Source organism: Oncorhynchus mykiss, chromosome 18, assembly GCF_057628025.1.
Source record: "Oncorhynchus mykiss isolate SJ-2025 chromosome 18, ASM5762802v1, whole genome shotgun sequence".
Taxonomy (NCBI): Eukaryota; Metazoa; Chordata; class Actinopteri; order Salmoniformes; family Salmonidae; genus Oncorhynchus; species Oncorhynchus mykiss.
Genome location: NC_143039.1, coordinates 39338869 through 39361842, shown reverse-complemented (window position 1 = coordinate 39361842; position 22974 = coordinate 39338869). Strand labels below are relative to the sequence as shown.

Below are 22974 nucleotides of genomic sequence, written 5' to 3'. Positions count from 1 at the left end.
AAGGCAGAAGCATATTTTCTGGTACTCCTATATTGTTATATTGTGCTCCTACATTTTTAAGTTAGAAGCAGCAGTGCCACCAATTAATGTATTTAATTTAGAGCCCTGCACATACACATTATTTAACTTGGAAGGGATAAATATAGGTTGCATTGTACATGTGTTAACTGGCAGTGGCCTACACATTTTGGCTTGGCCGAAATCTGCACCGGAAAAGACACCGACTAAACTTTTCTAAAAGCCCACATCTGTAGTAAACAAGGCCGTCCAGAAACCTCACTGTAATACATTTTTTAACTTACCACAAACCTCTCGGCGTGCTGCTCCACGTGCTTGAAGGTGGGGATGGAGATGGGTACGGCCTGCTTGTCGCTGTAGTCGTAGCTGAGCTGGGCCGCGCTCTCATCCCCGGCCTCCAGGCAGTCGGCCTCCTGGGGAGGCACAGACAGCACGGACAGCACCAGCTCCCTCTCTCCGGTCCGGATCAGATCCACCACCTGCTTGTGGGTGGCCCCCTCCACGCTCACTCCATTACTGTGGGACGCATAGAGCGAGAGATGGCGGAATGGAATTAGTGCTCATGTTATGCCTATTCATGATGGTAGTTTTTGGTTAGGCCTATTCCCCATACACATGGTCTGCGGTTGTGAGGCCGGTTGGAAGTACTGCCAAATTCTCTAAAATGACATGAGGCGGCTTATGGTAGAGAAATTAACATTCAATTCTCTGGCAACATCTCTGGTGGACATTCCTGCATTCAGCATGCCAATTGTGTGCTCCTTCAAACCTTGAGACATCTGTGGCATTGTGTTGTGACAAAACTGCATATTTTAGAGTGGCCTTTTATTGTACATAGCACAAGGTGCACCTGTGTAATGATCATGCTGTTTAATCAGCTTCTTGATATGCCACACCTGTCAGGTGGATGGATTATCTTGGCAAATGAGAAATGCTCACTAACAGGGATGTAAACAAACATGTGCACAACATTTTAGAGAAATAAGCATTATGTGTAAATGGAAATTCTGGGTTCTTTAATTTCATCTTATGAAACATGGGACCAACACTTTACATGTTGCATTTATATTTTGGTTCAGTGTACATTGTGAATTGACGTGCAATTGTATGATTTGTTTTGTTTGAATGGAAACCCAATTTAAAAAGCAAAATTGACAATTTGCCACATCCCTACCGTATACCGCCCAAGCCTAACTAACAGTACTGAGGCCAGATGGCAGCAGGTGTATTGGCTAATCTGCTTATCAGAACCAAGGGGGTGGAGAGAGGGCAGGGCAGCACCTGCTTGCCATACACACTGTTTCCATCATTACTTATTCATTTCAGTAATACCAACAACAACCAAAAAGAGTGAGAGAGACAGAGGCTGAGAGGTGGGGGGGGGGGGGGAGATGGAAGAGAAAGGAGTTTAATATGAAAGAGAAAGAAACAAGACTTGAGGGGAAATTGGATCTTTCCTCAAGCTTATTCAGGGGTACTCAAAAGAATGGGAGACAAAAAGGGCTAGAGGGTGTAGGTCAGGGATGGGCAACTGATGGTGGTGGGTGCCACAAAATCTGAACTCATGAGGGGCTGATGCACAAACAAATTTTGAATTGATCTGAGGGCCACCAGTTGCCCATCCCTGGTGTAGGATAACCCCTCTCCACAACACAGCTTTGATGTAGCCTAATCCTTCTATCAAATCAGAAATACAATTAAGTGAAGCACCAAATTCATCTCACGAATATCCTAAAGAGAAACGAGAAGGTAGGGAACTGAATAGGGATGAAGACAAAATAAACAGGAAAAGTACCAAGAAAGAGTTGCCCAACTTCTTGATACTAGGCTACTTCATAAGACATGTTTCACACATTGACAAGGGTGGATCTAAATTAATTGAAATCGCGAATTAAAACATTGCCTAGATTTTAAGTTTTGCACAATCAATAGCGGCGACTGACATCAGCCTAAAGCCATCTGGTAAAACAGAGAATGTGCATGCACAAATAAAACCAACTTTGGTCAACCTATAGGCCTGATCCACTGACATGTGAGCTAGAGGTGGTGTCGGCACCGGGAGAATAACTTGATGACCACACAAAGTTTATTTCCAACCGTTGGGAAAGCAGAAGTAGCTGGTTAATGTGTCACATGAACAGTATCGATCACACGACACAGGCAGAGTGGCAAGTTGCACTAGTTGTTGATAAAAATATAGCCTAGCGTTAGGAAGGCAATCCCAACGGCACCTAATTTTCTATATATTTACCAGGGCCCGTAGTGCACTACGTAGGGAATAGGGTGCCATTTGGGACACAGTAAATCTGTTGATGATTCAAGTTGGGTCTACCATGTTCCTCATTCTTTCTCTCGATTTTTCATTGAGAGAGAAAAGTTTGGTATCAATTCCATTTTCCACTCATGTTATTCAAGAGTAAGGGAAACTAATATTTCATATAAAAGCAGAAAAATGTGCGCCCTGAAGAGACATAAATGGAGTAATGTGGTACAGAAAGACCATATCCTTTGCAGCCTTTATTTTTTTAAAGGATGGTATGAAAAGTTAATTATCTCCTCCGAGGTTGATTAAAATAGGCTATTTATGACTTAAGGTGTTGGCCTTGGCAAAAAAAAAACATTGTTGTACAGTGTCTCAAGGGTCCAGCCATGCCTGTTTCAACTCCACCCAGACACACCGACTTGCACACAAATACACTCAGAAATATGGCAGGGGTGTGGCCTGCAGCGCCAGTTGTGCCATCTTGTAAATTCACTAAATGTATATGTAAATATGTATATATGTATATATATATATATATATATATATATATATATATATATATATAGTAATGAAACAGCAGGGAGTAGGCCTCGAACCCTCGACCTTCTAGCCCGAGGTCCGGCGCGCTATCGACTGTGCCGCAAAAGCATGCTCGTGCAGCAGGGTTGATTTCCTCGCTTATAAACCCAGGGTCGTTACACTACTCCCTCCTTTCAAAGAGCGTGTCCTCACGCTAGCTTGCGACTCTACGTCTTACACGAACGCGCACCATCCAAGCACACGCTCTGTTGTGGATGCAAGGTCCAATCACTTCTGACACCAATGTAATGAAACAGCAGGGAGCAGGTCTCGAACCCTCGACCTTCTAGCCCGACCTTCTAGCCCGAGGACTGTGCCACAAAAGCAGGAACGATATAGATATATATATATTATATATTACACACACACACACACAGTTGAAGTCGGAAGTTTACATACACTTAGGTTGGAGTCATTAAAACTCATTTTTCAACCACTCTACAAATTTCTTGTTAACAAACTATAGTTTTGGCAAGTCGGTTAGGACATATACTTTGCGCATGACACGTCATTTTTTCAACAATTGTTTACAGACAGATTATTTCACATAATTCACTGCATCACAATTCCAGTGGGTCAGAAGTTTACATGCACTAAATTGACTGTGCCTTTAAACAGATTGGAAAATTCCAGAAAATTATGCCATGGCTTTAGAAGCTTCTGATAAATGATGTCAATTAGCCTGAATCAATTGGAGATGTACCTGTGGATGTATTTCAAGGCCTACCTTGAAACTCAGTGCCTCTTTGCTTGACATCATGGGAAAATCGAAAGAAATCAGCCAAGACCTCAGAAAAAAATTGTAGACCTCCACAAGTCTGGTTCATCCTTGGGAGCAATTTACAAACGCCTGAAGGTACCACATTCATCTGTACAAACAATAGTACGCAAGTATAAGCACCAACCATGCAGCCATCATACCGCTCAGGAAGGAGACGTGTTCTGTCTCCTAGAGATGAACGTACTTAGGTGAGAAAAGTGCCAATCAATCCCAGAACAACAGCAAGGGACCCAGTGAAGATGCTGGAGGAAACAGGTACAAAAGTATATATATCCACAGTTAAATTAGTCCTACATCAACATAACCTGAAAGGCTGCTCAGCAACGAAGAAGCCACTGCTCCAAAACCGTCATCAAAAAGCCAGACTACGGTTTGCAAATGCACATGGAGACAAAGATTGTACTTTTTGGAGAAATGTCCTCTGGTCTGATGAAACAAAAATAGAACTATGTTATGTTTGGAGGAAAAAGGGGGAGGCTTGCAAGCCGAAGAACACCATCCCAACCATGAAGCACGGGGTGGCAGCATCATGTTGTGGGGGTGGTTTGCTGCAGGAGGGATTGGTGCACTTCACAAAATAGATGGCATCACGAGGGAGGAAAATTACGTGAATATATTGAAGCGACATCTCAAGACATCAGTCGGGAAGTTGGCCACAAATGTCTTCCAAATGGACAATGGCCCCAAGCATACTTCCAAAGTTGTGGCAAAATGGCTTAAGGACAACAAAGTCAAGGTATTGGAGTGGCCATCACAAAGCCCTGACCTCAATCCTATAGAAAATTTGTGGGCAGAACGGAAAAAGCATGTGCAAGCAAGGAGGCCCACAAACCTGACTCGGTTACACCAGCTATGTCAGGAGGAATGGGCCAAAATTCACCCAACTTATTGTGGGAAGCTTGTGGAAGGCTCCCAAAAAGTTTGACCCAAGTTAAACAATTTAAAGGCAATGCTACCAAATACAAAGTAGATGTCCTAACCGACTTGCCAAAACTATAGTTTGTTAACAAGAAATTTGTGGAGTGGTTGAAAAACGAGTTTTAATGACTCCAACCTAAGTGCACGTAAACTTCCGATTTCAACTGTATGTATACACACACACACACGACACATTTATTCAAGGGTTTCTTTTTTAATTTTTTTTTACTATTTTCTACATTGCAGAATAATAGTGAAGACATCAAAACTATGAAATAACACATATGGAATCATGTAGTAACCAAAAAAAAGTGTTAAACAAATGAAAATATATTTTATATTTGAGATAGCCACCCTTTGCCTTGACAGCTTTGCACACTCTTGGCATTCTCTCAAAAGAGCTTCATGAGGTAGTCACCTGGAATGCATTTAAATTAACAGGTATGCCTTGTTAAAAAGTACATTTGTGGAATTCCTTTCCTTCTTAATGCATTTGAGTCAATCAGTTGTTTTGTGACAAGGTAGGGTTGGTATACAGAAGATGGTCTTTTACCAAATAGGGCTAAGTCCATATTACGGCAAGAACCGCTCAAATAAGCAAAGAGAAACGACAGTCCATCATTACTTTTAGACATGGTCAGTCAATGTGGAAAATTTCAAGAACTTTGCTGCAAAGAAACCACTACTAAAGGACACCAATAATAAGAAAAAAGACTTGCTTGGGCCAAGAAACACAAGCAATGAACATTATACTGGTGGAAATCTGTCCTTTGGTCTGATTTTTGGTTCCAACTGCTGTGTCTTTGTGAGATGCAGAGTAGGTGAACGGATGATCTCCGTATGTGTGGTTCCCACCGTGTAGCATGGAGGTGGTAAAATGGTGCTTTGCTTCTGACACACTGTAATTTATTTAGAATTCAAGGCACACTTAACCAGCATGGCTACCACAGCATTCTGCAGGGATACGCCATCCCATCTGGTTTGCGCTTAGTGGGACTATCATTTGTTTTTCAACAGGACAATGACCCAATTAACCTCCAAGCTGTGTAAGGGCTATTTGACCAAGAAAGAGAGTGATGGAGTGCTGCATCAGATGACCTAGCCTCCACCATAACCCGACCTCAACCCAATAGAGATGGTTTGTGATGAGTTGGACCGCAGAGGGAAGGAAAAGCAGTCAACAAGTGCTCAACATATGTGGGAACTCCTTCAAGACTGTTGGAAAAGCATTCCAGGTGAAGGTGCAAAGTTGTTATCAAGGCAAAGGGTGGCTACTTTGAAGAATGTCAAATATATTTAGATTTGTTTAACACATTTTTACTTACTACATGATACCATATTTGTTATTTCATAGTTTGTCTTCATTATTATTCTACAACATAGAAAAAAGGAGAAAAAAAAAACCTTGGATGAGTATGTGTCCAAACTTTTGACTGGTACTGTATGCATGTGTGTGACATTTGGCTATTAATTAATATGGCTAAGCTATTCAGTGCCAGTGAATTGAAGTCGAACGTCACCAAATGCATCAGTTTAATTAGGTCTAAAATGTGCAATAAAAAGTATTTTGGCTATAGCTTATTTAAAGAAACCCTGGCTGGCTGTTGATATCCTAGGGAAGGGCTCTCCAACCCTGTTCCTGGAGAGCTACCTTCCTGTAGGGAAGATTTGGGGGGATTTGGCTAAAATAATGATTATGATCACACTTCAATTGAAATATTATGGATGGGGAAACCTACACATTTGGCCGCCAAGCATGAGTTAGTGTAGCCTATTAACTTCTAGAATGACTGAAATATCTTCCCGTCTAGAATTAAAACCTCCATGATTGAATCATGAGTCAATTCAGTTTGAAAAAAATTGTGTGTATTGTCCCCTTAATGTTGTAACTACCCATCCTGTGTCCGGGATCGTTGTCATCATCTGACACTAATTAACATAACGCAACGGACATAAATATTACTAGCAAATATTCCTATTCATGAAATCACAAGTGAAATATATTGAAACACAGCTTAGCCTTTTGTTAATCACCCTGTCATCTCAGATTTTGAAAATATGCTTTACAGCCAAAGCAAGACAAGTATTTGTGTAAGTTTATTGATAGCCTAGCATAGCATTATGTCCAGCTAGCAGTAGGCAACTTGGTCACGAAAATCAAATTAAATCGTTTACCTTTGATGAGCTTCGGATGTTTTCACTCACGAGACTCCCAGTTAGATAGCAAATGTTCCTTTTTTCCCAAAATATTATTTTTGTAGGCGAAATAGCTCCGTTTGTTCTTCACGTTTGGCTGAGAAATCGACCGGAAAATATTCCAAATTAGCTCCATAATAATCGACAGAAACATGGCAAACGTTGTTTATAATCTATCCTCAAGGTGTTTTTCAAATATCTATTCGATAATATATCCACCGGGACAATTGGTTTTTCAGTAGGACCAAGAGGAAAAATGGCTACCTCTGTATTTTACGCAAGAATCTCTCTGAGAGCCATCAGGTGCCCCCTAGTTAGAGGTTTAATGTGCATGCTTGGATAATAATTACATAACCAATGTCTCTAGTAATACCGGTCCGAATAGGGCTATAAAGTGGCAAAGAATAGGCTTGGAGTATAGTGCGCCACATCATCCCATAGGATTCGTCAAGGCTGCGCAGAGCAAAAATATCACCAAAATATTTTAGTTCCTACAGACCAGCTATATTCAAACAAAATAGGCCTTTTATATGCTAAATTGATGAGCAAATGAGCAGCATTATGCTCATGTCAGTCCTCTAGAATGCAAATGTAGTCTTCCTAGTAAGACTCCGCAATAATTAGGTAATGTGTGTGCTCATCCATTTCTGTGTGTCGGAGTTGACTCCAAAAATCCTGTTGTAAACCACGAGCTAACGTTAGCTAGCTAGATTTGATTTGAATGCTGAAGGGTATTGACACACCCGTGCATCAATCTAAGTAATATATACACTACCGTTCACTTAGAAAGGTCCTTGTTTTCCATGAAAATATACATCAAATGAGTTGCAAAATTAATAGAAAATATAGTCAAGACGTTGACAAGGTTATAAATAATGATTTTTAATTGAAATAAAAAATGGTGTCCTTCAAACTTTGCTTTTGTCAAAGAATCCTCAATTTGCAGCAATTACAGCCTTACAGACCTTTGGCATTCTAGTTGTCAATTTGTTGAGGAAATCTCTAGAGATTTCACCCCATGCTTTCTGAAGCACCTCCCACAAGTAGTATTGGCTTGATGGGCACTTCTTACATACATACATACATACATACATACATACATACAGTTAAGCTGCTCCCACAACAGCTCAAAAGGGTTGAGATCAGGTGACTGTGCTGGCCACTCCATTATAGACAGAAAACCAGCTGACTGCTTCTTCCCTAAATAGTTCTTGCATAGTTTGGAGCTGTGCTTTGGGTCATTGTCCTGTTGAAGGAAATTGGCTCCAATTAAGCGCCATCCACAGGGTATGGCATGGCGTTGCAAAACGGAGAGATAGTCTTCTTATTCAAAATGTATTTTACCCTGGTGAAATCTCCCACTTTACCACCACCAAAGCACACACCAGACGTCAAGCACTCCTCCAGCATATTTTCATTTTTTCTGAGTCTCACAAATGTACTTTGTGAATCGAACACCTCAAACTTAGATTTGTGTGTCCATAACACTTTTTTCCTATCTTCCTCTGTCCAGTGTCTGTGTTCTTTTGCCCATCTTAATCTTTTATTTTTATTAGCCAGTCTGAGATATGGCTTTTTCTTTGCAACTATGCCTAGAAGGCCAGCATCCTGGAGTCGCCTCTTCACTGTTGACGTTGAGACTGGTGTTTTGCGGGTACTATTTAATGAAGCTGCCAGTTGAGGACCTGAGGCGCCTGTTTCTCAAAGTAGACACTAATGTACTTGTCCTCTTGCTCAGTTGTGCACCAGGGCCTCCCACTCCTCTTTCTATTCTGGTTAGAGCCAGTTTGCGCTGTTCTGTGAAGGGAGTAGTACACAGCGTTGTACAAGATCTTCAGTTTCTTGGCAATTTCTCGCATGGAATAGCCTTCCTTTCTCAGAACAAGAATAGACTGACGAGTTTCAGAAGAAAGTTTTGTTTCTGGCCATTTTGAGCCTGTAATCGAACCCACGAATGCTGATGCTCCAGATACTCAACTAGTCTAAAGGCCAGTTTTATTGCTTCTTTAAACAGCACAACAGTTTTCAGCTGTGCTAACATAATTGCAAAAGGGTTTTCTAATGATCAATTAGCATTTTAAAATTATAAAACTTGGGTTAGCTAACACCACGTGCCATTGGAACACAGGAGTGATGGTTGCTGATAATGGGCCTCTGTACACCTATGTAGATATTCCATTAACAAATCAGCTGTTTCCAACTACAATAGTCATTTACAACATTAACAATGTCTACACTGTATTTCTGACCAATTTGATGTTATTTTAAAATGGACACAAAATGTTCTTTCTTTGAAAAATAAGGAAACTTCTAAGTGACCCCAAAATTTTGAACGGTATATATATATATATATATATATATATATATTTTTTTTAAATAACCATCAAAATCTGTCCGTTTAAGCTATAGTTTTTTTGGCAAGGGCTGCATCTCAATTCGCATCCAACTATGTGGGCCTTCCGCATCTGCAGTGGAAGATGGCTGAGCTACAACTGTTTGTCAGACCATGAGACATACCAGATATCGGTCTTCTCACAAAAATGTCTAGAGTCCAAGCCCCACGGTACTCATCTGAAGTCGGCAACGTGTATCTCACAATGTATTGTAATGCCTCGTAAATGCACTAAAAGTTTATATATATTACACACAGATCCCTTTATTTTTACTATGTCCTACATTGTAGAATAATACTGAAGACATAAACTATGACATAACACATATGGGATCATGTAGTTACCAAAAAAGTGTCAAAATATAATTTTATATTTGACATTCTTCAAAGTAGCCACCCTTTGCCTTGATGACAGCTTTGCACACTCTTGGCATTCTCTCAACCAGCTTCATGTGGTAGTCGCCTGAATTGCATTTCGATATACAGGTGTGCCTGTTAAAAGTTAATTTGTGTAATTTCTTTCCTTCTTAATGCATTTGAGCCAATCAGTTGGTGTAACAGGGTAGAGGTAGAATACAGAAGATAGCCCTATTTGGTAAAAGACCAAAGTCCATATTATGGCAAGAACAGCTCAAATAAGCAAAGAGAAATGACAGTCCATCATTACTAAGAACTCTATTCTTAAAGTTTCTTCAAGTGCAGTTGCAAAAACCATCCAACGCTATGATGATACTGGCTCTCATGAGGACCACTACAGGAAAAGAAGACCCAGAGTTACCTCTGCTCCAGAGGATAAGTTCATTATCGTTAAATGCACCTCAGTTTGCAGCCAAAATAAATGCTTCACAGAGTTCAAGTAACAGACATCTCAACAACTGTTCAGAAGAAACTGCGTGAATCAGGCCTTCATGGTTGAATTGCTGCAAAGAAACCACTACTAAAGGATACCAATAATAATAAGAGACTTGCTTGTGCTAAGAAACATGACCAGTGGAAATCTGTCCTTTGGTCTGAAGAATACAAATTTGCAATTTTTGGTTCCAACCGCTGTGTCTTTGTGAGACGTAGAGTAGGTGAACGGATGATCTCAGCATGTATGGTGTGATGGTGCTTTGCTTGACCGCAGAGTGAAGGAAAAGCAGCCAACAAGTGCTCAGCATATGTGGGAACTCCTTCAAGACTGTTGGAAGAGCATTCCTCATGAAGCTGGTTGAGAAAATGCCAAGCTGTCATCAAGGCAAAGGTTGGCTACTTTGAAGAATCTCAAATATAAAATACATTTGGATTTGTTTAGAACTTGGTTACTACATGATTCCATGTGCTCCATGTGTGTTATTTCATAGTTTGTCTTCACTATTATTCTACAGTGTAGAAAATAGTAAATCAAATGTAAAAAAAACTTGAATGAGTAGGTGTGTCCAAACTTTTGACTGGTACTGTCCATATTTACAGCAATTAACAATGATAATTGTCCATTGAGAAATGTCCTCCCCAGATACATACACTAAATGGCTAAAAGTATGTGCACACATGCTCGTCGAACATCTCATTCCAAAATCATGGGCATTACTATGGAGCTGCTATAACAGCCTCCCCTCTTCTGGGAAGACTTCCACTAGTTGTTGGAACATTGCTGGGGGGACTTGCTTCCATTCAGCCACAAGAGCATTAGTGAGGTCGGGCACTGATGTTGGGCGATTAGGTATGGCTTGCAGTCAGCATTCCAATTCATCCCAAAGGTGTTCGATGGGGTTGAGGTCAGGGCTCAGTGCAGGCCAGTCAAGTTCTTCCACGCCAGTCTCAACAAACCGTTTCTGTATGGGCCTCGCTTTGTGCTTGGGGGCATTGTCATTCTGAAACAGGAAAGGACCTTCTCCAAACTGTTGCCACAAAGTTGGAAGCACAGAATAATCTACAATAGGGGTAAGTAAACCCTGTTCCTCGAGTGCCTCAGGACTGGTCCAACTAGGCACCACACCTGACCAACTGAGCTAAATGATCAGTTCAGTGACTGACTAAATTCCACACACCTGGTCCAAGTTGGTTAAATCAAAAACCATGAACATGCTGCAGCACTCCAGGACCAGGGATGCCTACCCCTGTTCTATAATGTTATTTGTATGCTGTAGCGTTAAGATTTCCCTTCACTGGAACTAAGGGGCCTAGCCCGAACCATAAAAAAACAGCCCCAGACTATGATTCCTCCTCCACCAAACTGTACAGTTGGCACTATGCAATGGGGCAGGTAGTGTTCTCCTGGCATCCGACAAACCCAGATTCGTCCGTCGGACTGCCATGGTGAAGCGTGATTCATCACTCCAGAGAACCAGTTTCCACTGCTCCAGAGTCCAGTGGCGGTGACCTTTACACCACTCCAGCCGACATTTGGCATTATACATGGTGATCTTAGGTTTGTGTGGCTGCTCGGCCATGGAAGACCATTTTATGAAGCTATCGAGGAACGGTTCTTGTGCTCAAGTTGCGTCCAGATGCAGTTTGGATCGGTGGTCCCGTTCTGCGAGCTTGTGTGGCCTACCACGTTGTTGCTAGACATTTCCACTTCACAATAACAGCTGACCAGGGAAGTTCTACAAGGTCATACATTTGAGGAACTGACTTGTTGGAAAGGTGGCATCCTATGACGGTGCCACTAGCTATTGCCAATGTATGTGTATGGAGATTGCATGGCTGTGAGCTCGATTTTACACACCTGTCAGCAACTGGTGTGGCTGAAATAGCCGAAACCAGTCATTTGAAGGGGTGTCCACATACTTGCGTATATATAGTATATATTGACTCTGGACAGCTAACTTAGCTAGCTAGTTTTAAAAATCAGAGGTAGAGTTGACAATTAACCTAGCTAGCTAGCTAAGTTAGACGTAGCTAGATAGCTAGCTAGCTTGCTAACGTTAACTAGCCAGTCTTGGTGGATATGCCAGCTAGGAAGCTAACGACCGCTATTATGGGTAAAGAAAGCCGACTTACACCTCAAGAATCCTATCACCCTTTGATATGCCAGCTCGGTCCGCAGCCCCTCCAGGCAAAACAGCACTGACATGCTGAAGAGGGGCGTACAATTCCCCATTAATGCTTCGCAGTTGTCCTCCTTCGCTAACTTGTCCACGAACGTTGAATCCATATCCTGATTCCGACTTTACAATTCTAACCATCCGTGGACCTGACGTCACCTGGGTAGCATTTTGGCCTCCGGTACCGACTACCGAACCTGCAGCGGGTCCATTACTGGAAGCCGAAAGGAGAGCCGACCGAATTTCATCGCCTTCAACATCCGCCATCTTCTAATCAAAACCGTACCCCCTCCAGTCTGTGTCTAGCGGATTCAAAACAACAGAGAGTTCGATTAATCCCGCCCGTGTACGCGTCTTTGCACCGGCTGAAAGATTACATTCGATTTGGAATCGGGGACGGGCTACCTCCCGGGCGTGAAGCAAGTGCCCCCCCCCCCCCCACTGTCATATGGCGAAGTCGGCTCAGAATCAAAGTGACGTAGAAGCATGATGTTTTCCTCTGGTTTTAATGCCTATGGTTTTCCCATGCCAACGTGATTACAATTCAACCCGGCCAGCGTAAAATAACTCCCTCAGAAATACACTCAGACGAGCTCCTTGTTATTAACCAGCCCCTCGATGGCATCACGAGACCCCATACGGAGATAGAGTACAACTCACAAATGTGTACCATAAACAAAACAACGCACAAGTATAATTTACTATCCACACACAACCTCTTGAATTGCATTTTTTTTTGTAAATGCAAAATTCTTTGTAAATATGGATAAAGGTGTGAGTAAATGCACTCACATTGCTATTCAATTCAATTTCAAGCCAGTTAGTGAACATTCTTTAGATGTGCTTTATTTTGATGGTCATCTAGACAGGGAGACCAATTCTGATGAAAAAATGTCACTAAATTGGCATTTTGACCAATCAGCTCAGCTCTGAAAAAGATCTGACGTGAAAGACTTGATGTGATTGGTCAAAATACCAATTAGCATAAGAAAATATCAGAATTGGGCTGCCTGTCTAAACCCAGCTATAGTGCAGCATCCTCTTCTTAATTAGAAGATTAGATGGTATTTACCCTCTGATGTACTCCCATCTGCGCACAATAGTGACCCTCCCCTCCCCAGTCTGAGTGTAGACTGCTACTGCCCGATCCGACACCTGTGGAATAGAAGTAGTACTGAGGCATGGCTGGAAAAGAGAAACACAAGACTATGGTTACTCTACTGTTACCCCTTAGAGAACAGGGACATAGCACCTCCTATAAACTACATTTAGCTTATAGTGTTGGGGAGTAGTGAACTACATGCAAAATATGAATATACTATTTACTTATCTCCAACATAATAAATGGGCACTTTCTCACACCACACAAAAAGAGAGGAAGGAAAAGGGCCTTCCGTGAGGTCACCTTCCGTGAGTTCATCTTCGGTATTATGGCGATACACAAACAAATTGTTACAGGTGCATGTGCCACCTAATGTATTGAATGTGTATCAGCCTACTATTCTTTAGTAGGAATTCATTACACTCTGAAAGAAAAACAACTACACGTACATACCCCAACCAGAAGCCATGGATTACACACAACATGCACACTGAGCTAAAGGGTAGAGCTGCCACTTTCAAGGAGCGGGACTGTAACCCGGAAGCCTATAAGAAACCCTGCAATGCCCTCCGACAAACCATCAAACAGGCAAAGCGTCAATACAGGACTAAGATTGAATCGCACTACACCGGCTCTGATGCTCGTCGGATGTGGCAGGGCTTGCAAACTATTACGGACTACAAAGGGAAGCACAGCTGAGAGCTGTCCAGTGACACGAGCCTCCCAGATGAGCTAAATAACTTTTATGCTCGCTTCGAGGCAAGTAACACCGAAATGTGCATGAGAGCACAGCTGTTCCAGACAACTGTGTGATCACGCTCTCTGCAGCGTGTTCACACAGGTCAACATTAACAAGGCCGCAGGGCCAGACGGATTACCAGGACGTGTACTCCGAGCATCCGCTGACCAACTGACAAGTGTCTTCACTGACATTTTCAACCTCTCTCTGTCTGAGTCTGAAATACCAACATGTTTCAAGCAGACCACCATAGTCCTTGTGCCCAACAACACCAAGGTAACCTGCCTAAATTACTACCGACCCGTAGCCCTCACGTCTGTAGCCATGAAGTGCTTTGAAATGCTGGTCATGGCTCACATCAACACCATTATTCCAGAAACCCTATACCCACTCCAATTTGCATACCGCCCCAACAGATCCACAGATTATGTCATCTATATTGCACTCCACACTGCTCTTTCACACCTGGACAAAAGGAACACCTATGTGAGAATGCAATTCATTGACTACAGCTCAGCGTTCAACACCATAGTGCCCTCATATTTCATCACTAAGCTAAGGACACTGAGACTAAACCCCTCCCTCTGCAACTGGATCCTGGACTTCCTGACGGGCCGCCCCATGATTGTGGACTACTGGAAAAGGAGGACCTAGCACACCCCCATTATCATCAAAGGGGCTGTAGTGGAGCAGGTTGGGAGCTACAGGTTCCTTTGTTTCCATATCACATACAAACTTTTATGGTCCAAGCACACCAAGGCAGTCGTGAAGAGGGCACGACAAAACCTATTCCCCCTCAGGAGACTGAAAAGATTTGGCATGGGTCCTCAGATCCTCAAGAAGTTCTACAGCTGCACAATCGTGAGCATCACAGCCTGGTATGGCAACTGCTCGGCCTCCGACCTCAAGGCACTACAGAGGGTAGTGCGTATGGCCCAGTACATCACTGGGGCCAAGCTTCCTGCCATCCAGGACCTCTATACCAGGCGGTGTCAGAGGAAGGCCCTAAAAATTGTCAATGACTACAGCCACCCTAGTCATAGACTGTTTTCTCTGCTACCGGAGTGCCAAGTCTAGGTACAAAAAGCTTCTCAACAGCTTCTACCTTCTACCAACAGCTATAAGACTCCTGAACAGCTAATCACATGGCTACCCAGACTATTTGCATTGCCCCTTAATGTTAATTGTCTTTCCTCTACTATTATAAATACAGTATCAGTCAAAAGTTTGGACACACCTACTCATTCAAGGGTTTTTCTTTATTTTTAATATTTTATACATTGTAGAATAATAGTGAAGACATCAAAACTATGAAATAACACATATGGAATAATGTAGTAACCAAAAAAGTGTTAAACAAATCAAAATACATTTTAGATTCTTCAAAGTAGCCACCCTTTGCCTTGATGACTGCTCTGCACTGTCACGTTCTGACCTTTATTTCCTTTGTTTTGTATTTATTTAGTATGGTCAGGGCGTGAGTTGGGTGGGCAGTCTATGTTTGTTTTTCTATGATTTGGGTATTTCTATGTTTCGACCTAGTATGGTTCTCAATCAGAGGCAGGTGTCATTAGTTGTCTCTGATTGAGAATCATACTTAGGTAGCCTGGGTTTGTTTGTGGGTGATTGTCTATGTTAGTGGCTTGTGTCAGCACAGGTCTCATTTTTGTAGCTTCACGGTCAAATTTGGTTTATTGTTTTTGTTACTCTTTTGTATAGTGTTCAGTCTTTCTTTATTAAAGATTTTACCATGGACACTTACCACGCCGCATATTGGTCCTCTGATCCTTTTCGCCTCTCCTCTTCAGATGAAGAGGAGGACGACCGTGACATGCACACTCTTGATTAAGGTTTTGCTATATTTTGGGAACCAGACACTGGTTCAATTCCAGGCTGTATCACAATCGGATGTGATTGGGAGTCCCGTAGGGCGGTGCACAATTGTCCCAGCGTTGTCTGGGTTAGGGTTTGGCTGGGGTAGGCTGACTTGCCTAGTTAAATAAAAGGTTCAGATCCTCCACAAAGGTCCAGGAGTTGGACAGGGTGCCCTCTGATGCACCATGATGTGAGCCACAATACAATTGGACCAAGCTGTGTGCCCTGGGGGAGGCCACAAGAGAGTGCTTGGGGTACAGTCTTATGTATCTTGTCACCTAGCTCTGGTCGGAAAAGGAAGTAAAAAATCCATGGTCTCTGGTTGGACAGATAATTGCAAAAGGTTTCATTGCAATGGTGTGATCCACAAGATCAAAGGCCTTGCTGTAGTCTGTCAAGACCCAAGTGCTTCTGATGTCAGCTGGTCTGCCATGCTTACAAGGCAGTGGGTGGTTGAGCTACCCTTGAAGCAGCTGAACTGTTGGTTGAAGATGTTCTTTTCGATATCCTGTGTTACCCATTCAGCAACAAAACCTTCACAAGCCTAATGAATCTGCCACTGATGAGGCCAGGACCTGGGGCCTTTCTGAACGGAGAGTTGTCTCATGTGCATTTCCCATGGTTCAACAGTAGGGAGTGGCATAGCTGGTAAGATGCATGTAGGTCTGAAAGCATTAGTTGTGGTACTGATGTGGTGACAGATTAAAACTTGTAATTTATACACTCTTAGAAAAAAAGCTGCTATCTAGGACCTAAAAGGGTTCTGTCCCCATGGGAGAACCCTTTAAAAAAATGTTTTTGGTTCCAGATAGAGGCCAATACGTAGAGCTTAATAAAGAGCAGTGATACTAGCAAGAGCAGTGTGCGGGTTTCTTATTTTTTCTCATTTTGTTCAACTGTTACCATGCACCTGCAACAAAGATAGCTCAGATGTGAGTGCCTTTTGAATTTTGGTTCCAGGTAGAACCTTTTTGAGTTCCACAGAGGGTTCTACATAGAACCCAAAAGGGTTCTACCTGGAGCCAAATAGGGTTATCCTATGGGGACAGCCGAATAACCTTTTGTTATAAGAGTGTAGCATTGACAATAGCAGAATGGTTTTCTGGGTCGAGCCCGTCAACTTTGATGGAAATGGTCTTTTTACTGCTGGTCAGAGATTCAATTTGATGGTACCATGTTGCTGGGTTCTCCCTCTTGTTTTTCTGGATTTCAGTGTGGTAGACTGTTGATCTTGCTGTCTTGATCTCTCTCTGGGTTTTGTTCCTCAGAGCGTGCCATGAAGGCCAGTCTTTTTCACTGAAGGCTTTCTGTCTGCTTTTTATCAGCTCTTTGATTTTAGGTGAAATCCACTCCTTATCCTGTGCATGCATCCTAGCCACCTGTTCTGGGAAGTAAGCTGCAATGGCGTGATTGAGGGTGTTATAGAAATGGTCTGTTTTCTGCTGTGTGCTCTCCACATTTGTTACTTCCGGCCATTTAAGGAGGGAAAGCAGTGGAGGATGCAGAGTGGAGGACGCGGAGTGGAGGACACGGAGTGGAGGACTGCTCATAATAATGTCTGGAACAGAGTAAATGGAATGGCATCAAAACACATAGAAACCATGTGTTTGATGTATTTGACACCATTTCACATATTACGCTCCAGCTACTACCACGAGCCCGTTCTCCCCAATTAAGGTGCCACCAACCTCCTATGAGGGAAAACCACTAGCCACATCCACTGATGCTTAACTCTTTCAATGGTTGAATTACTTTCTTGATGATTGTGTTAGTGACAGAACTACAATATTATGATCACTGAGACCCAAAGGTGACATTGTTGTAGGGGTACTATAAAAGTCTGCAAAGTTGGCAATGACAAAGTATATGATGGAATTCTGTCTAGTTGGAATGTTAACAAATGGTTGTAATCCATTTCCTGAGAATAGTCCAGACACACCTTAACATGGTCAAAATCACCCATAATAAGGATCCCAGCAACAACATACTTGCTCCGATATCATCAAGGCTAGGAGTGGAACCCTGTGTGGTTGTCTGCTGCAAACGCCTATCAGTAAAAAGGAAGCGTTCCGAGATGCCGTTCTGCCCACCACTGACGTACCACATTATTTGCCTGTTTGCCATTCTCCTTTGACCTCTCTCATCCACAAGCTGTTTTCGTCCACAGGACTGCTAATGACTGGATGTTTTTTGTTTTGTAGCACCATTCTTGGTGAACCATTGAACCTGTCCTGCGTGCCCAGGAGGCCGGACGTTTCTGAGAAACTAGAACCGGTGTGCCTGGCACTGACGATCATACCGAGCTCAAAGTCACGTAGGTCACTCATTTGGCCCATTCTAACAAACAATAACTGAATGCCTTGATGCTTGTCTGCCTGCTTTACGTAGCAAGCTACACTGTCTGTAGGAGTGAACCAATTTGAAAGTCATGCCACTGCAGTAGGCCTATTGTCTTTTTTTGCAGTTAATTCTATATGTTTGTTGAGATGTTGATGAGGGTCCAAGTATTTCTTAAACAAATTCTTATTTACAAATGACAGCCTAGGAACAGTGTCTTGTTCAAGGGCAGAACACCATATTTTTACATTGTCAGCTCAGGGATTTGATCTAACTGCCTTGTTCAGGGGCAGAACGACAGATTTTTAAATAGTCAACTCAGGGATTTGATCTAGCAACCTCTCAGTTACTGGCCCAACGCTCTAACCACTAGGCTACCTGCAGCCGTATACTAAACCTGTCCTCCATTGTCTTTCTGTGTCGGACTGAACAGAGTCATTTTACCTGTGATATTCATTAAATAATAGTGCGGCCTCTTGTACCTTATTGCTTATTACAATATCCATTTTCCAATATGAGTAGGATTAAGTTGCCTATTAGAAACATGCCTACCTGGACCCAACTCTTCTCAGTGAAGACAGAGAAAGAGAGGTTTGAGGACACATGCCCTGATTCTTGAGGGGTCTAACAAGTTACACATGTGCTATACCAAACCCTTTGGTGGTGATTAAACAGATCCACCGATCTCTTGTTTAGCTTAATAGTTATACCATTCACCAGAGGCAGATGTCTCATATCATATGTACTCAATAGCATGTAGGCCTAAGCCACTGCATATGCATAGAATGAACCCAACTATTTCCCATCGTGTGAAATGGATGCACATTGTCATACAAGAAAGGCTTTAAACATAATCTTAGTAAGAAAAACCTCAGTAAGAAACATGTGATATGAAGAAGTGACAGCAGCACAAAAAAATGACACCAGACCAGGTGGAACATACTCATCTAATTTCTTTATCGATGGACTTTGCATTACAAGGACAACTTCCCAGATTCAACCTGTCTATTATATATTACTGCAATATTACTACTCTAGACTGCTTCACTGTTTAATCTCTGTTAAATTGAGTGGTCTCCTCCTGCAGTTTTGTATTATGGCCACTAGGTGGTGTACGTGCTCTACTTCTTTATGAAGAACTCATTGCACATCACTGTGAGGCAGGACACGAGGGTGACATACTCCTTGAAGTCAACAGTGTTGTCTTTGTTAGAGTCCAGGTCCTTGAAGATTCTGTCCACTGCTGACTTGTCACTGGCTTTCTGAAAACCGACAGAATGCAGAAGAAAGAAGGGGGAGCTTAACAAGAAAACTGTCTTGACACACAAGCTGTATTTCTGGCCAAAGATGATATAAAGGTGATATACATCTTAGTGAATTTAAATATTTTGGGATGCCATTGCTGGAGTTAGCAAGCATTGTTTATTTGAGCTGTATTCAGAAATGGACCCAATCTTTCCGGCATTCCTATTTTGCCCGACCCAACAGATCTCGGAAGAGAGAGCACTGACCCTGCCTCTAGAGCAGGGGGTGTCAAACACACTTCCTGGAGGGCCCTCACCTGGATCTCTCAGTCTTAATTTAAGGAAATAACAAAAATCTGCAGACACATGGCCCTCCAGGAATTCAGTTTGACATCACTGCTGTAGTGCAACAAAACAAATCTGATCCCAGATCATTAGGAATTGTATGCTCAGTCTCACTCACCCCAAGCATCTCCCCTAGTTCAGCCTGGAGCAGCTCTTTCAGCTCGGCCTTGCTGAGGGTCAACTTGTCCCCGTCCTTCCCAGAGTACTTGTGGAAGGAGGCGATGAGGAGAGACATGGCCTGCTGGATCCCAGACATGGTGACTATAGTTGAAGGGGAAAACAGAGAGGGACACAGAACCTAGTGAAGCACAAAAAAAAACATTTCTGGACATTGCTGTTCTTGCTCACTATAGATAAGAATATTATTTGTCCGTTCTTTCACTCTCAAAGTATGAAAACTCAATTCGGTGGGGCATTAAACTATTTCAATGAATTCACTGAAAGCATATGGTTGTTGCATTGCATGATACTGTAGCTTCATCATCATAGCTTTTGTCTCTTGTGTGTTTCTCTGCATTTTCCAATGAAAGGAATCAAAATAAAACCTGGTTTCCTCTGAGCCCATGGTAGCACCCTTTTCCCTACATAGTTAACTACTTTTAACCAGGGCCCTACATGGTGAACAGGGTGCCATTTGGGAGGCAACCATGGTCTCTACCACAGGTTCTATGGTGAAAAACACAAGCACTGTTATGGCAACGCCATGCTCTCCTGGTAATTAACATGGCTCCAGATGAGGAAACATGTAACGGTCTGGGCAAATCCCTTCTGGATTACTCTTCTACTGAATAACACCTCACCATATTTTTCCATATGCTGTGTGTTTACCCCAATTGTTACTTCTTTAATCTTCTTGTCTTCCTCTCTCTGTGTGTGTGTGTGTGTGTGTGTGTGTGTGCGTGTGTGCGTGTGTGTGTCTGCTCTTGAGGATGTGGTTGAGGGAGCAAAGGGTAGAGCCAAGGGAATGTTAGCCAGATGAGACAGAGAGAGAAGGAAATAATGAAAGATGGGGGAGTAGGGAAAAGGGAATGAGAATAGGAGAACCACAAACTGCTGCGATATTACAACTACTGACTAGTACTCACAGCGATAAGTGAAACCCAACTTGTCCTCCGCAATGCAAAACACATTGGTACAGAATGACTGGTTTGCAAGCCTCCGTTACAGAATCAAGTCCTCATAATAAAATCAACCACATTAGGAACCAAAAGAAGGACATTTTGTTTAAAAGTGCAAAACTCCGAAACAGAAGTCAGGTGAGCGAAGGGTTAAATCCAAAAACCAAGAGAAAAATGTAAGTGCACAAAACAAAACATACCGAGTAGGGATTACATTTTAAAACCACCACAGTAACATTGACGTTTAAACATTAGGGTGCACAATTAAGAAACCCAAGATTAAAGTTGCTACTCACCGAGATGTAGGAAGAATTGTGGGGAATGAGAAAGCAAAGGGAAAAGTGAAGAGAGAGAGAGAGAGAGAGTGGTGGAGGTTGGGATGTAAAGGGTTGTTTTATACATCACCACACCCTCCATCCCTCCCTCTTTTCTTCCCTACACTCTCTTCCCTGTCTCTCTTTCTCTCTCTGTAACATTAACTATTTTACTCTTCAACTATTCTCTTCATTCATTTCTCATATCCAACCATTCATTCCCCTTGACTTCAGATGCAATACAAATACACTTAGAATCCACTGCCCTTCTCACAATACAGGTGAATCGATGCATTTAGATTAAGTTTACTTTGAGTTTATGACCAGTGTTCTTTAGTTGTTATTGTACGTTTACAGAGAATGGATTTGCTTTAGAAATGATTTGATTGCAAAGTATTAAAGCCCAAAATGGGCTTCCAAATAGGTCTAGTGTTTTAACTTGTTTACAATGAATTAGATGATGCTAACATTGAATCTGCCAACCCATATGTCTTAATCCACTGCATTACGTACAATACGTCATTGATACTGTGCACTGGTGGTTTAGTTCACATACAGTGTAATGTCCTACAGACTTGTATTACATGGTACTTATGGATAAGATAAACATACCCATAAATATACTGTTGTTTACGTGTAACACGAGTGCCATTCAAAAAGTAAAAGGTAGCACATTGCAAAGTAGACTTTCTGAGAAAACATTTCACTTATTTAAGTGTAGTATGGCAGCAGATCTCGAATTTCATTTCACCACAGGTCTCCGTCCCAAATGGCACCCTATTCCCTACATAGGATATGTGTTTGACAGAGGGAAATGAACATAGCTTCACACCCCTGCTTGTTTGTGTGAGTCATGCAGTATCATTTATATAATAACAACATGTCCCAAAAGCCTGCGGTTTCCTTGGTCACGATTAACTTCAGTCACAAGTTAGATTCTTAGATGCACTTATAGGAATTGCTTCACAACTTGGCCAACATCTTGTACAAAGCTTTTAACTGGGAGGCATGGGCTGTATTGACTGGATGAAAATAGTCTCTGTATCAATCGTGTAATTGTGATTTGTATCAAATGTAAGGGCATAACATAAACCCTGTAAAGCATAGACTTGTTTAGTGCCATTTCCATCACATTTGAGTGTGTGTGTGTGCGCCTTATTACAATTATGTGATGAGGTAAACTGTAATAAACCTAATACTACTGTATTTACAGAGCAGAAAATAGTATTTACTCGCCAACACATCTTACATCATTGTATTGTAGCACTTTGTGCAGCCTTTCGTTTATCTCTGCTGTTAATTACACAAAGATATGCCACAGACACATACACACACACACACAGTTAGTCCTAGGCAGTGTCCCTGTCCCGTGCTCTTCCTTTGTTGCTTTGAGCAATTTATCATCAACTTCATCTTGTGATACTCTTCTTAAGCTTGCAAGAAGAAGAGACACCCTGACCCAAACACTATAAAATATTCTAACAGATTATTGAGTTTAGCATTTCGAGTCAGACGTCGTCGCCAGGCTCTTTTACTGTAAATCTTGACTTGGAGACAGAGAAAGATGGTGCATGCTTTGCGTACCACTCCCATAACTCCCTGCCTTCATACCTACAAATCAGTTTCTCTATTACTGTGTGAGGGGCTGGTTCTCCTTACAATTAGTTCTGAATGTGTGTGTCTGACTCAGTCAGGAAGCTTAATGTGCATGTATACTAGTTCCA

At 42.2% G+C, this 22974-nt stretch overlaps 2 protein-coding genes across 3 annotated transcripts in view; both read right to left on the bottom strand.

Annotated features, from left to right (window-relative positions):
* LOC110496010 (sorting nexin-27) overlaps positions 1-12722 on the bottom strand; it is a 70802-nt gene extending 58080 nt beyond the window's left edge. Inside the window, exons 1-2 of one of the 2 annotated variants that reach the window (XM_021571621.3) lie at positions 12133-12722; positions 303-534 (exon numbers count right to left, since the gene is read on the bottom strand). In XM_021571621.3, coding sequence (XP_021427296.1) covers positions 303-534; positions 12133-12443 — 543 coding nt within the window. In that variant the 5' untranslated portion in view covers positions 12444-12722. The remainder of the gene's footprint in view (positions 1-302; positions 535-12132) is intronic. The other variant, XM_036952496.2, reaches the window with a different exon arrangement.
* Positions 12723-19164: 6442 nt separating this feature from the next.
* On the bottom strand, positions 19165-21389 carry LOC110496008 (ictacalcin). The gene is made up of 3 exons (XM_021571619.3): positions 21233-21389; positions 19937-20079; positions 19165-19491 (listed from the first exon to the last, which is right to left on the bottom strand). The coding sequence occupies exons 1-3, from the start codon at positions 21351-21353 to the stop codon at positions 19351-19353; spliced, it is 405 nt and encodes a 134-aa protein (XP_021427294.2). The 5' UTR covers positions 21354-21389; the 3' UTR covers positions 19165-19350.
* Between the last annotated feature and the right edge of the window lie 1585 nt (positions 21390-22974).

Bases quoted from the DNA above. Each gene is read 5' to 3' on its own strand.
- LOC110496008 (XM_021571619.3), bottom strand. From the start codon at position 21,353: ATGGAGGGTGTGGTGATGTATAAAACAACCCTTTACATCCCAACCTCC. The intron at 20,080-21,232 runs GTGAGTAGCAAC...CTTCAACTATAG, and splicing joins ACAATTCTTCCTACATCTCG to TCACCATGTCTGGGATCCAG. The intron at 19,492-19,936 runs GTGAGTGAGACT...GTCGGTTTTCAG, and splicing joins AACTAGGGGAGATGCTTGGG to AAAGCCAGTGACAAGTCAGC.